A 14312-nucleotide genomic window follows, 5' to 3' on the forward strand; every position below is an offset into this window, starting at 1 on the left:
ATTTTAATAAGATAATTATAATAATTAGAAATTGCTTGTTTCATATTTTAACCATGCTCAAACTTTTTAACTAAATGTAATTCACTGCAAAAATGTATTTTATTCCTCAGTATTTTTGTCTCGTTTTCTAGAACAAATATCAAAATATCAAATCAGGATACATTTACTTGAGAAGCAAAATTGCAAGTCTTGTTTTCTGAAGAAGAAAAAAAGACATTTTGAAACGAGAAAAATATCTTAACTCAAAGGGAAAACAAGATAGTTTTTCTTGCCCCATTGGCCCAAGCAAAAACGTAACAATTTAAATAACGTTTTCAGAAAACAAGACTTACTATCTTAAGCCACTTTGCTTCTAAAGTAAATGTATCTTGATTTAAGAATGTTTAGATGTTTGTACTAGAAAACAAGACAGAAATACTAAGTAAGAAAATTATTTTTTGCAGTGTTGTTTTTACAATTTACAGATTTATGATGAGTATACTCAATTCGAATAAATGCATTGATTGATTTATTATTTAAATAAAACCAAATAGATGCAAATAGTTGATAATAAACAATGGCTGGTTTTAAAATCCATAAATCTGACCTGTTTCATTAATGTTTGACAAACAAATATGCATCACATAAAGTTTATTAGTTTATGTTAAAACTGTGTCCAAATGCATATAAATTATATATGCATCTCAAAACACATTAAACTCTAGATTTAGGCCTAAATCTTTTTTTGAGTGCAACCCCCTACCGACCCCTTTATCAAGATCAAAACCCACACTCTCTGCTACATTTGAGAAGATATGAACAACATGCATCATATATCATCAGTGTGTCCAGAGAAACTTCATGTCACTAACGCCACAGATGGTTGTGTCTCTTGTGTTGTTCTAAGGTCTCTGCATGGTAATGACATCTCAGAGCTGCCTGATGGGATCTTCAACGACGCTGCATCGCTGTCACATCTGTGAGTAAAGAGTCCAAACAAATATGAAGCTAACATGTCTGTGTGGCCAAACGCTGCCTGTTATAAAACCGCTCCAAAATCGTGTCGGATGAAGTCACTGAAGCTGAAGTATACACACACGTGTGAGGTGCATAACATGAATTCTGTTCTGGCAATAGGTGATTTCTGATTGATAAGAGAGATTGTTAACAGCCTGCAATTAGTCTAATGTGCCATGAGCGATTTTACGTGGCAGAATAATGATTAATAGTACTAAATGTGATTATATATTCTAACATGTCTGTGTGGCCAAACGCTGCCTGTTATAAAACCGCTCCAAAATCGTGTCGGATGAAGTCACTGAAGCTGAAGTATACACACACGTGTGAGGTGCATAAGATGAATTCTGTTCTGGCAATAGGTGATTTCTGATTGATAAGAGATTGTTAACAGCCTGCAATTAGTCTAATGTGCCATGAGCAATTTTACGTGGCAGAATAATGATTAATAGTACTAAATGTGATTATATATGGAATATTGCTGCATTTGATCATATTGCTAATTGGCACATTTTATAAAAGCATTAAGCCAAATGTGAGTGTGGGTTGCTGGGATGTTACCATGGACATTTTATTTTACAAATCCAAACTTCACAAATGTCGTGTGGGTTTGAAACGACACGAGGGTGAGTAAATGATGACCGAATTGTCCTTTTTGGGTGAACGATCCCTTTATTTCTGGTAGAATCACTGTAATGCGCAGCCTCTTGTGCTAGTTGTCTTTATTTTAGGGGAGTTGAATAGAATTCAAACACTCTTTGTTTGGCCATTGCAACAGCTCTGTGTTTAGGACGTCTACAGCGCCATCTAGCAGCAATGATGATGTAAACCAGGACACAGAGTAAATGAGGACAGTCTCTCTGAAACTTCTCCATTTCCATTTTCATAGAAGACATTAGGGTTCCTTGAAGATATAATGTTGTATCAAGACTGGCTGATCAATAGATACTAAGAAAATACAATTTTCCTATCAATGTGATCAAATGTTGCGTTGCAAAGATGAGTACAAAGAAAAATGGTGCAAGTTAAAGGCCATTTTTGATGACTGTGAGTATTTTGAACCAAACCATTTAAATAGTAATTTCTTGACAGTTGAAAGTGTTACATAGCTCATTAAATCATTCTCAGAAAACAATGCAACCACTTGGGAGAGAACTGTCAGGAGACTTATTTCATTGCACAAAAGAAGACAATGGAGCATGCATTTAAAAACAACGGACTTGTTACAATGTTCCTGAAATAATCAGGCCTTCACTTTAAGCTTTCATTTCGTGATGAGTGAGTTTTGCTAAGAAAAGAGCAGGAAAATGCCAAGCAAGTGTCTCCGAGCGGGCAAAAGCTTCTATATGAGAACAGTGGCTGTTTCATCTCGCACAGCAATACACAACCTGGAGGATTTCATAGAGACAGATTGAGCACCACTCTCCATTAAAGACCAGGGCAGTTCAGGAGGTGGTCCTAACAGGATAGATGTGATCATTTGTTGTAAACGTGTACACTCAGTGCCAAGAAGAGCTGTTTTAAAGTAATGGAGCACATACTATGACTAAAATATTACAATTTCTTAAAATGTATTCAAAGTTGTACTCATTTTTGCAACCTTGCATTTAAGCCAAATTGGCTAATTTACTTGTTGTACAGAGAGGAGTGACATTTTTCAGTTTTTATTAAATATGTGTTTAATGAATTTACATTTTTATTCTTTCCATAGTAGTAATAGTGATCGTTAAGAAATAGATGTATATCTATGTACTCATTTATGCTGTGTGCTGTCCATTGTAGACAGGGCTTGTTCAGTGCATCTCATTTTGGCTGTCTAAAACAGTCTGCATTTGTTTAACGCTGGATCGTGTGTGATTGCTCTCAGAGCGATTGGTGCAAACCCTTTGCACTGTGACTGCCGCCTGCGCTGGCTCTCTGACTGGGTGAAAACTGGCTACAAGGAGCCTGGCATCGCACGCTGTGTTGGACCGCACGGCATGGAGGGGAAATTACTGCTCACCACGCCTGCCAAGAGGTTCGAATGTCAAGGTAAGATGCATGAATGGAATGACGACTAAGGTTAAAGAAAAGTCCATGAAATGCATTGGTTTTGTAGACCACAAATACATAATTGTCTGCCCTGCGTCTCATCAGGTATTAATAACCATGCAATGACTGACATGGTGGTTAAATAATCTTGTGTTACCTAAGATTTGTCCTTCATACCTCGTCAAATCTGTTCTACAAGTCTTTGCTCTGAGAAAGACACACTCAGATTCCCGTTGTACTCTGGATGATTTTTGAGGGATTTTATTCGCCGTCTGTCAGGCTCGTGTGCAGTAAGGGTCGTGTTTCTGTGTGTGCAGGTGAAGTGGACACTGCTGTACTAGCGAAGTGTAACCCGTGCATGTCTAAGCCCTGTCTGAACCACGGCAGCTGCGAGGCCGATCAGACGGACGGCTACAGGTGTCGCTGTTCAGAGGGTTTTAAGGTGAGCACACAAAACACGAGCAATGTGAATCCTGATAGACGGACATGAAACGTTTACACATTTCCTTTCACACACAGGGCAAGAACTGTGAGACGGCGCTCAACACTTGTGTCAGTGAGCCCTGTAAGAATGGAGGAGCATGCCACATGTCCGGAGAAGAGGATGAAGACTTTAGGTGAGTCTCAACATCTTTTCCTTATCATTTATTAATGTGTGAAGTGGTCGAACGCATGCATTAAATGCTTATTTGTTGTGCCAAATTCAATCTATTTTCATTTTAAAAACCATTGTGTCTGTGTCGATTGTTCAGAAAACAATATCAGAGGGGGGGGGAACGTATTCTTCTAAAATAAGCTGCAGAAACAGTTATTTCTTATATTCTATGTTTTGCTTTTGGGGTGAAATTTGACCTGGAAGTCTCATGAAATTCATTCTCAATGCTTAGAAAGCTTGATCCCCATTTCAAATGACGCATTTGTGTTTTCTCAGCTGTTCATGTGCTGCAGGCTTTGAAGGTCCCACATGTGACACTGACATAGACGAGTGTAAAGACAACGACTGTCAGAACGGAGCAACCTGCATAGATGGGATCAACAATTACACGTGTTTATGTGCCCCTTTTTACACAGGTACATGTGTTACTACTTCCTGAACACATACATTAATGTTATTTGTTTTTTTTTATCAAAGCTGCACTTTATTTCGATAGTCCCCTTTAGAAATTCTACTAACTACAAGTAAATTTTAAACTACAGTACACGTTAACTGTTATGGTTAGGGTTAGAATAAGCTGACATGTAGTTGCAAAGTTACTTATAGTTAGTAGAATTTCTAAAGTGGACTATCAAAATAAAGAATTACAAGACAAAGAATTTTCGGTTGCACTTTATTTTACAATATGTGTGTAATCACAATGTACTTACCTAAGAAAGTACTGGTAACTGGTAAGTACTGGTAAGGTAACTATATGGGTTAAAGTTAGGTTTAGGGGTAGGTTCAGGGTTAGTATCTAGTTATTCACTATAATCACTATAATAAGTACATAGTAATATGTACATGTGGAACAGGACTGTAAAATAAAGTGCTGCCAATTTTTCTTTTCCCAAACTCTTGTAAGGACATAGTTATTACACCAGACTTACGGATTGCACTGTTTTTGCATGTGTGTAGGGGAGATGTGTGAGGATATGGAGGACATGTGTGCTTCTACTCGCAGTCCCTGCAAGCACCAGTCCACCTGCTTCATCACAGTCACTAGCCCAAAGTAACCACATCTCCTTTGACCTAGTAGCCGAGTAACAGCCTTTTTATTAACCAAATGCTCAATTGTTTTTCAAAGAGCTCTGTAATGGTTACATGTGTTTGATTTAGGTGTATATGCGCACCTGGTTATGTGGGTGACGACTGCAGTGTGAACTATGACGACTGTAAGGAGCACAGGTGTCAGAATGGGGCACAGTGTGTGGACGAGGTTAATGGATACTTCTGCGTTTGCCCCGAGGGCTACAGGTCAGTTCTATACACCAATCTGACATTTTAACATCTGTGGAGTGAACCCCAGTTCATCAGTGATCCAGAATTTCACTTCATCTTTTGATAGACTGAAACTAATGTCAGACGATTTGAACTGTTTTTTTTTTTTTTTATTATTATTTTCTATTAACTAAATACATTTTGCCAACCAGTGACCAATTTTTTTAGCAGTGTACCTTAATCACACACTGCCTCATCATGCACCTTGGAGTTTCTTGTGACAGAGGTAGAAAGCACTCGTTATCCCTGCGGAGATACTGTGGAGATTGCCCTGCCACCTCTCATCACTGTCTGTCGTCAAACCCACGAGATACTAGGGGTTGCAACGACTAATCGACTAGTCGACTTCAATGCTCTGCCATGACGTTTTAAGCTTGATGTCGACTAGTCGCTGGTCCTATAGAGGGCGCAACAGGATAAGAATTATTTGAAGGACTTCCACATTTACGCTCAGTTTGCAAACAGTTCAAATGACATAAATGCATACTCTGAAAGTGCTCCACAAGACATGTGTGATTATATTACTGGATGCTCGAAATTGAACGGTAGAATGCACGTTTTAAACAGCTTATTGTACAGGTAAGGTAATTGCCGTTCAAATCTAATGCGCTGCTGCACTGTAACGCACACACATTACAGACAGCAGCGCGTGCATCATGCAGTCACAGAATCATTCAGCGCGGAAATGTGGTCAACACTGTTCTGGGATTTCTCAATAAAATAGCTTAGAAACTGAAAAGTTCAAGCATATATTTCTTAATAACTAAATCCCACAGCTTCACTACTAGCAGAGAGACACTGCCAGGTAGAATTAATTCACACACGCAATCATTCTCACTAATGCATTCATATGAATGTAATCTTTACTGTGCTGCTTTATCTGTATCTGATTTAGAATGAGCAGAAATCTGTGAGAATTATAACGACCCAAAGACAAAAGAACTGATAAAAAAGAGCTGTTACAGGAGCAATAGCCATGTGGGCAGCGCTGTGTCATATGCCATAGCTGTGCACAAGCTATTTATCACAGCTCCAGACTTATTTGTTTATTAATGACGTCATTAGCGACTAGCTCGACTCAACTTTCATCGCATAAAAGTCGACTTCAAAAAATCAGAAGTCGTTCAACTCAGACAACACTGCAGCAGACTTTTAATTCTGGAGGGATTTGATCTGACTCAGTAAGTGAAGTTGAGGATGTGTTGACGTGGAGTGCACTTTTCATGTTACTCCTACATCTCCGTAGGATGAATGGCTTTTGCTGTGGTATTACCCATTCATAAGTCATGTTGGATAAAAGTTGTCTCAGTTGAGTTTTTGAGCAAAAGTTCAACTTTCTCTTACTCTTTTTGTGCTCACCATTATTAAACTTGAAATACACAGATTAAGATCATTTGGGAACTCACTTTGCATTCTGTGATTGTTGTGATCCTAGGTGGCAATTTCTCACAATTCATCTAGATACCCGAGGTAATCTTAACTGGAATTTAAATCTAGTTGCTTTCATTCATCCAAATACTATCAGTGGGAAATATTCATTAAATGCAGTTTGGTTATAACATTTGATTTGATTTGATTTATTCTTCAACTAAGTCACAACAGTCTAAGGACTTAAAAACTATGTTGATGTGTATATGATATGGAAAACACTCAACAAGAAACAAGTTGTTGTGACAAAGTTCAGATTAAATTTTATGACCAATTCATGCAGAAATCCAGTTAAATCCAAAGGACTCCAAATATATTTACATAGTTTTAATGTTTAAGAAATAGAATTCTGACCTATGCCTTTCAAACTGCAATGTCCAGAGTAGTCACTACAAAATAGACCAGTTACAATTATGGCATTTTGACTGACAAGTCATAAATAATTGTGATTATCAAATTAATTGTTTCATTCATGTCTCTTAGTGTACAGCCTAATACACATACACCTCAAGAAGTCATTTAGTTACTGAAGTTGGAATCATGTCCATTCAGGTACTGTACAAATAGACATAAAAAATGTGCAGAGTTGGAGCTATTCCAGGACCAGGGTTGAGACTGTTTTAGATGTTTCCCTTATTTGACACACCAAATTCAGGTAATGGATCACTCTACCAATGAGCTAATCCGTAGAATCAGGTGTGTCAAATAATCAGCATAAGGGATCCCTCCAGTTTCAGGATTGAGAAACACTGGCCGAAGGCAACACCATCACTTTATCAGGGCTTTCAGAAATTGTGACACAAGCTCGCAAAGTTGCTGAGAATTCTTACCACCTAGTAATTATTAGTCATGAAGCCCAAGACTGGGGAAACTGATGAATTACCTTGAAAGCATTTCAAGTCGGTTTAGAATACATTTTCATTTATATCATGTTCATTCCTGAGCCTGTCTGGTATAACTTCAATTTATTGGCCAAATAAATATCGCCAGACAGAGTTTGCAGAGTTTAAAATAAACCAACACATCACTTCAGCTACCACTCTAGAAACTCCATTGTACTGCTAGGCGACTTCAAAGAACATGTTTGTGACGATGGCGAAACCCAGAGAGGAGTGATTAGGAGGGATGGCCTGCCTGATCTAAACCCGAGCAGTGATATGTTATTGGATTTCTGGGCTGCGTCTCCCGATAACGGTGTCTTTTAGCGCGCTACGAAGACTCTAAAGATACACCTTAACTAGGGGTATACCTTTCCTAGGTGTGTTCCCCGAACTATACCTTAGGATGTTGCTTAAGGTAAACCTTCTTACGTGCGACGTTAGCAGGTGCTGTCCATGGCAGTGGTGCTGAATAGGTTGATATCGATGACTCTAGAATCGATTGTTCACTACAGGAGTTCTTTCACTGCTTTATAGAGCACTATACTGCTCTTCGTGACTTGGCCATAACAAACACCATGTTCATTCAAACATAAGGTTGTTTATAAGAATGTAATATTGTATCATCTGACTTGTTTTGGACACAGGTAAAGAGAGGAGCAGAGCTGTCAACTGATCATGACCGGATAATGAGTTTGGTTAAATAGCAAGGTAGCTGCCAGACAAAACCAGGAAACCTAAACAGACTGTCAGGGTGAACTGGGAATGTTTGGTGAAGGCTCTTGTCCAGAAGATGTTTAATTCCCACCTTCAGAAGTGCTATTCCTTTTTTCCCAAGGAGGCTGAAGACATGGAGTCTGAGTGGACACATTGGTAGACGCAGGTGGTGATGAAGTCTGTCAACCTGAAGATGGAGGTCTTTCAGGAATGGTTAACCTTCTGGGTTGATTCGGATGACTGGCCACAGTAGTTGCAGAGGCAAAAAAGCTCAGAGAAACCATTGCTAAATACTTTTGGTCAGCCTCAAAGAGGTTATGGCAAACCATCAGACGGCTTATGCAGGGGAGGCATTGTCTGGTCCAGGCTATTGTTAATGAGATATCAGTCTGAGTCTGAAGGTGGAAGGAGCACTTTGAACTTCTGAACCCAAAGTAAATGTCACCTATTCTGTTTGTGATATTTATGGATGGGATCCCAAGGCACAGCAGAGGAGCAGAGAGTTTCCAGGTGGAGAGCTGGGCATTTATTAATTGTGACCTTGAGTGCACACTTGCCTCTTTGTCCTCTTTAGGTAGGAAATGAGTTGCCTCCGCATGAGACTGCTGGGTGGATCAGGGCACTGGCAGGAGTAATGCGGTCATTATACTGGGCTGTAGTGATGAAGAGTAAAGTTGAGCATGTGGGCAATGCTTTCAATTTACAAATCAGCCTATGCTCCAACTCTCATCTATGGTCATGAGCTTTTGATAGTGACCAAAAGAACAAGATTGCGGGTCCAAGCAGCTGGAATTACCCATTTTTGGTCCTTGTTTGTTTTACAGTGAGTATGTACTTGCTGTTTGCAGTGCAAATGACTATTACGTTAGATTATTAGGTGATGGCACTGTGGGTCTTTTTGTGCCTGCTTCGAATGTCTTAGCTGCCCACAACTTCTCCCTATAACAACTTGTGGGGTTCCAGTGGTGTTTTTTTCTGTTGTCATCTTTAAGATACTAGGGACTTTAAGCAACAGCCACGTTGACGTTGTATTGTGCATGCGTGACTTTAACAGCTGCTTCTTGATGTTTTACTGTAACCGTCTACTACGGGAGAACAGCTGGTTTACCGTAGTCATTACAATGTGACAGATTCGGTAAGTAAATGTTACGTTATATGGTATATAACACTGTAATTGCATCAGTATGTGGTTCTACAATTTGTCTTTTATTTAATCTGTGTTATGTTTTAAAATTAAGCTACCTTTTAACGATTTTTTTTTTAGTTTGTACAAAGATATGTCTGCTGTTAGTCACAACACCTCAGGTAGCACTGAGACTAGAGATTATGTGAAGTGAACAATGTAAGTATTGCCTAAACATCCTCCTCATAATGCTTTATAATACTTCAGCAAACGACTGAATGCCGTGTTGTGCCGTCTTGTTTACGGTTGCTTAGTGATTTTTACGTTCCTGGCTACGGCAGTGTAACAGCTTACTTCCATTCCATTCGAAGCTGTTGCTTAAAGTCCTTATTGTTTGATTGTGTGCCTGCCATTATATTCAACAGTCAGTACGTTTACATGGACAACAATACTCCGATTTTAATACGATTAAGACAATACTCTGATTAAGATTCTATCATGTAAACAGATTTTTGATTACCTTAATCCGGCTAAAGTCATAATCGAAGTAAACACTAATCGAATTAAGACATGTAAACACCTTAATCGCATTTTTACCGTCGTGTAGGACTTCTTGCTGCATTTTGCGACAGGATACACACATGGCAGTGCTCAACTGTTTGACGGCAAATAAAGAGCTTCATCACCTCCATCGTCTGTATGCACGTACAAATAATTAACTGCACTAAAATTAAAAATGAAACACCCAAAACTATACATGGCGTCATCACGAAGACGAACTATATGTTTATACGTGAAATTCCGGAGGGAGCATCGGCTGGCATGGCATGGGGACGTAATGACGTGTGCCATAATCAAACTATGTACTATAAAATGTAAAACGGGAACATGAAAGGAATATTCTAAAAGCCACTCATGTAAACTCCATAATCATAATATTGGCTTATTTAGAATAAGGTAAATAATTAGATTACTGATGTCCATGTAAATGTAGTCAGTGATTCAGACCTTCGGGTGTAAAGACCCAGACAATTGCAGTGTGTGCCTCTTTTCATGCAGCATCTCTTACAAATGCTCACTCCAGCCAAAGAACATGCATGACAGAGAAAATCACAATTAGATTTGAGATGATCAAACTGACCTGAAACATTTTGTGTGCAGTGGACAGCTTTGTGAAGTCCTATCTACTCTGCGCTCCCTCTGCGACCTGGCTGACTGTCAAAACAATGCCCCCTGTGTGGAGCGGGGGGGGCATGCACTGTGTCAGTGCCTGGAAGGGTTTGGTGGACCATGCTGTGAAAAGTTGGTCAGTGTCAATTTTGTGGACCGAGACTCCTACCTGCTACTGAGTGACCTGCAGAACTGGCCTCAAGCTAACATCACGCTACAGGTATTCAACAAACCTCAAACTTTAAACAAACACTGGATGAAATTTGCCAGTGTTATTGTATAACATCTTTCACATGGCTTGCATCATACAGAACTAGTAAAAAACTAGTAGAAGCGCTTTATAACAGGTCACCAGTGTAGCAATGAGGTCCATTTCTTGGCATTGGCAAACTAGGCTGTCACTGTGGTCAGGTTTGTTCTGTTCATCTACTGATGATAGATGATCTATTTTGGTTCTGTTCTCAGGTGTCCACAGCAGAAGACAATGGCATTCTTCTGTACAATGGGGACAACGACCACATTGCTGTGGAGCTTCATGAAGGTCATGTTAAAGTCAGCTATGACCCTGGCAGCCAACCAAGTCATGCAATCTACAGGTGATCTGGAGTTTTGAGCTGTATTTTTATATATATATTTTAAATTCAAATTAAATGTTGGCATGCAGGAATATTATTAATTATGAAGATCACTGATCACTACATTTCATTTTCAAAAGATCAAGTCATTTGGTATTTTCCACTCAGCAGCTGACTACAAATGAAACGTTTATAAAGCTTCAATGCAATTTAAATTTCACATCCGATATCTTCCATGCTTGTTTTACACACAGTACTGAGACCATCAATGATGGTCAGTTCCACACTGTAGAACTGGTGACCTTTGACCAGATGGTGAACCTTTCAATAGATGGTGGTATCCCAACAACCATGGACAGCTTTGGTAAAGTGCAGCCCTTGAGGGGAGAAGCTCCACTATATGTGGGAGGTAGGAGTGCACCAAGGACATCTGCCACCATCACAGCTACCATAATTGTACAATACTGTCAATCACCACTGTGCACCCATGAACCTACTTAGACACGACACATCCTCTCCGCTCTTTTGCTCTTGAACTTTGCTAGAATAACCAAACCAGTATACCAAGCTTTTTCAAATCCAGTCCTGGAGGGGCCACTGTCCTACAGAGTTTAGCTCCAACCCTTATTAAATCCACCTACCCGTAATTTTCCAGTAATCCTGAATACCTTTATTGACTTGTTCAGGTGTGTTTGATCAGAGTTGCAGATGATCTCTGTATATGACAGTTGACCTCAAGGAGCAGGATTTGCAGAGCGCTGACATAAACCATTAATGGTAACTGAATTTATGTGGCATCAGTGTTTTGTTACATGTGTCCCACTGGTCTCTTCCCAACTCTGCCTTTACAAAATGTTCTCACTGAATCAGGCATGCCGGTCAGTGTCCACCCCACACCTCCCCGTGTCTGGCAGATCCAAAACAGCTCCAGTTTTCATGGCTGTATTCAGAACCTTTACATCAATAATGAGCTGCAAGACTTTACCAAAACCCAGATGAAACCTGGTGTGGTGCCCGGATGTGAGCCCTGCCGAAAGATATACTGCCTCCATGGTATTTGCCAACCCAACACCGCCACGGGCCCTGTATGCCACTGCCAGCCCGGATGGAGTGGGCAACACTGTGACCAGCCTTCGGCGAACCCCTGCTTGGGCAGCAAGTCAGTCAAATTCTTGAGGTGAAATATGCAGACTGGACTGAGGCGCAACATGTCATACCTTAATTCATTCATTCACTTTGCACAGGTGTGTCCACGGGAGATGTATACCAATGGACATGCAGTCGTACCGCTGTGAGTGCCAGGAGGGTTTTCATGGTGCCCTGTGCAACCAGCAGGAAGAGCTCTTCAATCCATGCAGAAATCTTCAATGCAAACATGGCCACTGTCAGTTATCTGACACAGGAGATGCCTACTGTCATTGTGAGATGGGCTACAGTGGAGAGTTATGTGACAAGGGTAAGAAAACATAAGCACAACCTTCAGACATATGGTCATTGTCAAACATTCTGTTTCTGATGAGATAAAGCATGGATAGCTCCTTTACTATTATGAAATTAGTTTTTTATGCTATTGGATGAGTAACTGTCCATTGTCAATTTGACTTTCATGTTGTTTTAGAGTCTGAGTGCCACGGGGAGTCAGTGCGGGACTTCTACCAGGTCCAGCGCGGTTACGCCATCTGTCAGACCACACGCATGGTGTCTTGGGTGGAGTGCAGCGGTTCCTGTGACACCGGCTCCTGCTGCACCAGTCAAAGGATGAAGCGCAGGAAATACACTTTCGAGTGCAGCGATGGCACATCCTTCAGCGAAGAGGTTGAAAAGACCATCAAGTGTGGCTGTGTGGGGTGCATGTAGAACACAACCACTAGCATCACCGCCTCATCACAGTCTGACAGATCCGCAGAAAGAGCCATCACAATAAGTCAAAAGAAATAGATATCTTTCATTGGGTATACAGAGACATACCACCACTCTAACCCCCCACCCTTTTATATTTCCACCACAGCCTGAAACTTCTACCCCCGTTTTGTCCTTTCGTGAGGTCTCAGAATGGTAAATTAACAGCAACTCTGCTGAGAGGAAAGGCGAGCGAGGTGGCCCCTAGCTTGTTTCAGCCCAAAAGCAGGACAGTAGTCACCTATTAGAAGAAAATGATGGTCTTTTTGACTCTCTCTGCAGTGCAGGATGTGTATTTGAGCACATAAGACTCTGTAATGGTGATGAAAGGAACATTCACATTTCCACCATGCCTGAAAAAAACTATACGTATGCTATATCTGTGTGGAAGAATACATCCTCGGAGACATGCTGGTAAAATAGAACGTGTGAAACCAGATATGCATGGAACGACATGCTGTCTTACCAGATATTTCCAATCATTTTGTGTTATGGGTGGCACACGGGACTCTTCCATGTGTCCCTGCCCCAATTCCACTGCAAATATGGCATCCTTAATAAACTAGACGAATAAACTAGAAGAGCTCTGCGACGCTCCTGATGCCATAACATAGAGTTACATTGTTGGAGGGGAGCTTCTTTACAATATTTTCACTTTTGATAGATTGAGAAGAAAAGGAAAGTCAAGAAAAAGGATCCATTCGATCTATTCCATACAGTGTTTGTCACTCCATTACCTCAAACAGAGAACTCTACAGAATGTAAGGGAGAGCTAAAGTCAAGCGCTAGCTAGATCTCATCACACCGTTTTCTAAGATGCATGCTCGTTGTCATGTGATGTCTGGATTGTGGTTAATATTAGTACTGCTGAGCAGAAAATAGAACATCGCTTATCGAAACACTGCTAAATATGCAATGCCACTGCAGTTTTTATATTGGCCAGTGTTGAAACAGTTTGAGGGGTACAATATGACTATGGGTTATGACCACAACACTGTACACACCTCTTAGAAGTCACAATTCTCCCGTCTCCCGCTGACGTAACACTAACGATTTCCCAGAATCCACCATGTTCTCTTTTTGACTGCTACAGTATTACCTCTGCAAGCTACTGCGTTCATGAAGGTTTGCAAATGGCCACGAACATCATCCTAGGATTAAAACACAAAGAAGTGCAGTTTGGCTTATTTCTTTTCATTTGGGTGGGTGTTTGTTTTCGCTTTGATTTCCTTTTCCTAACTCCCTAGGACCTTCACTTTATACAGAATGCTTAACAGATTCTAATATATATTTGTATTTCATTTTGGTATAGTATTTTTATATGTTAAAGAATAAATTTGTGTTTTAGGGATTTTTGTGACTTTTGGTGTTTTATTCGGTCATTTAATTCACTTTGCTTATACAGGCTACAGTGGTTTGAAACTGGCCAAAAGCATAGATAATTATTAGCCTTATTGTAATAGGAGCCAGTGACGATTGTTTTGGAAGGTTTTTTTTTTTTAAATATTGTAAATGTTGTC

At 40.1% G+C, this 14312-nt stretch overlaps 1 protein-coding gene across 1 annotated transcript in view; it reads left to right on the forward strand.

The window, feature by feature from the left end:
- Positions 1 to 14312, forward strand: part of LOC107558211 (slit homolog 1 protein-like) — a 70875-nt gene extending 56563 nt beyond the window's left edge. Inside the window, 13 exon segments of the mRNA XM_016241834.1 lie at positions 887 to 958; positions 2864 to 3027; positions 3345 to 3469; positions 3547 to 3644; positions 3959 to 4098; positions 4640 to 4733; positions 4841 to 4978; positions 10310 to 10538; positions 10784 to 10914; positions 11148 to 11302; positions 11764 to 12052; positions 12138 to 12349; positions 12512 to 14312. Of these exon segments, the coding sequence (XP_016097320.1) occupies positions 887 to 958; positions 2864 to 3027; positions 3345 to 3469; positions 3547 to 3644; positions 3959 to 4098; positions 4640 to 4733; positions 4841 to 4978; positions 10310 to 10538; positions 10784 to 10914; positions 11148 to 11302; positions 11764 to 12052; positions 12138 to 12349; positions 12512 to 12750 (2086 nt within the window). The 3' untranslated portion in view covers positions 12751 to 14312.

Source organism: Sinocyclocheilus grahami, unplaced genomic scaffold, assembly GCF_001515645.1.
Source record: "Sinocyclocheilus grahami isolate Dianchi unplaced genomic scaffold, SAMN03320097.WGS_v1.1 scaffold636.1, whole genome shotgun sequence".
NCBI classification, from domain to species: Eukaryota; Metazoa; Chordata; class Actinopteri; order Cypriniformes; family Cyprinidae; genus Sinocyclocheilus; species Sinocyclocheilus grahami.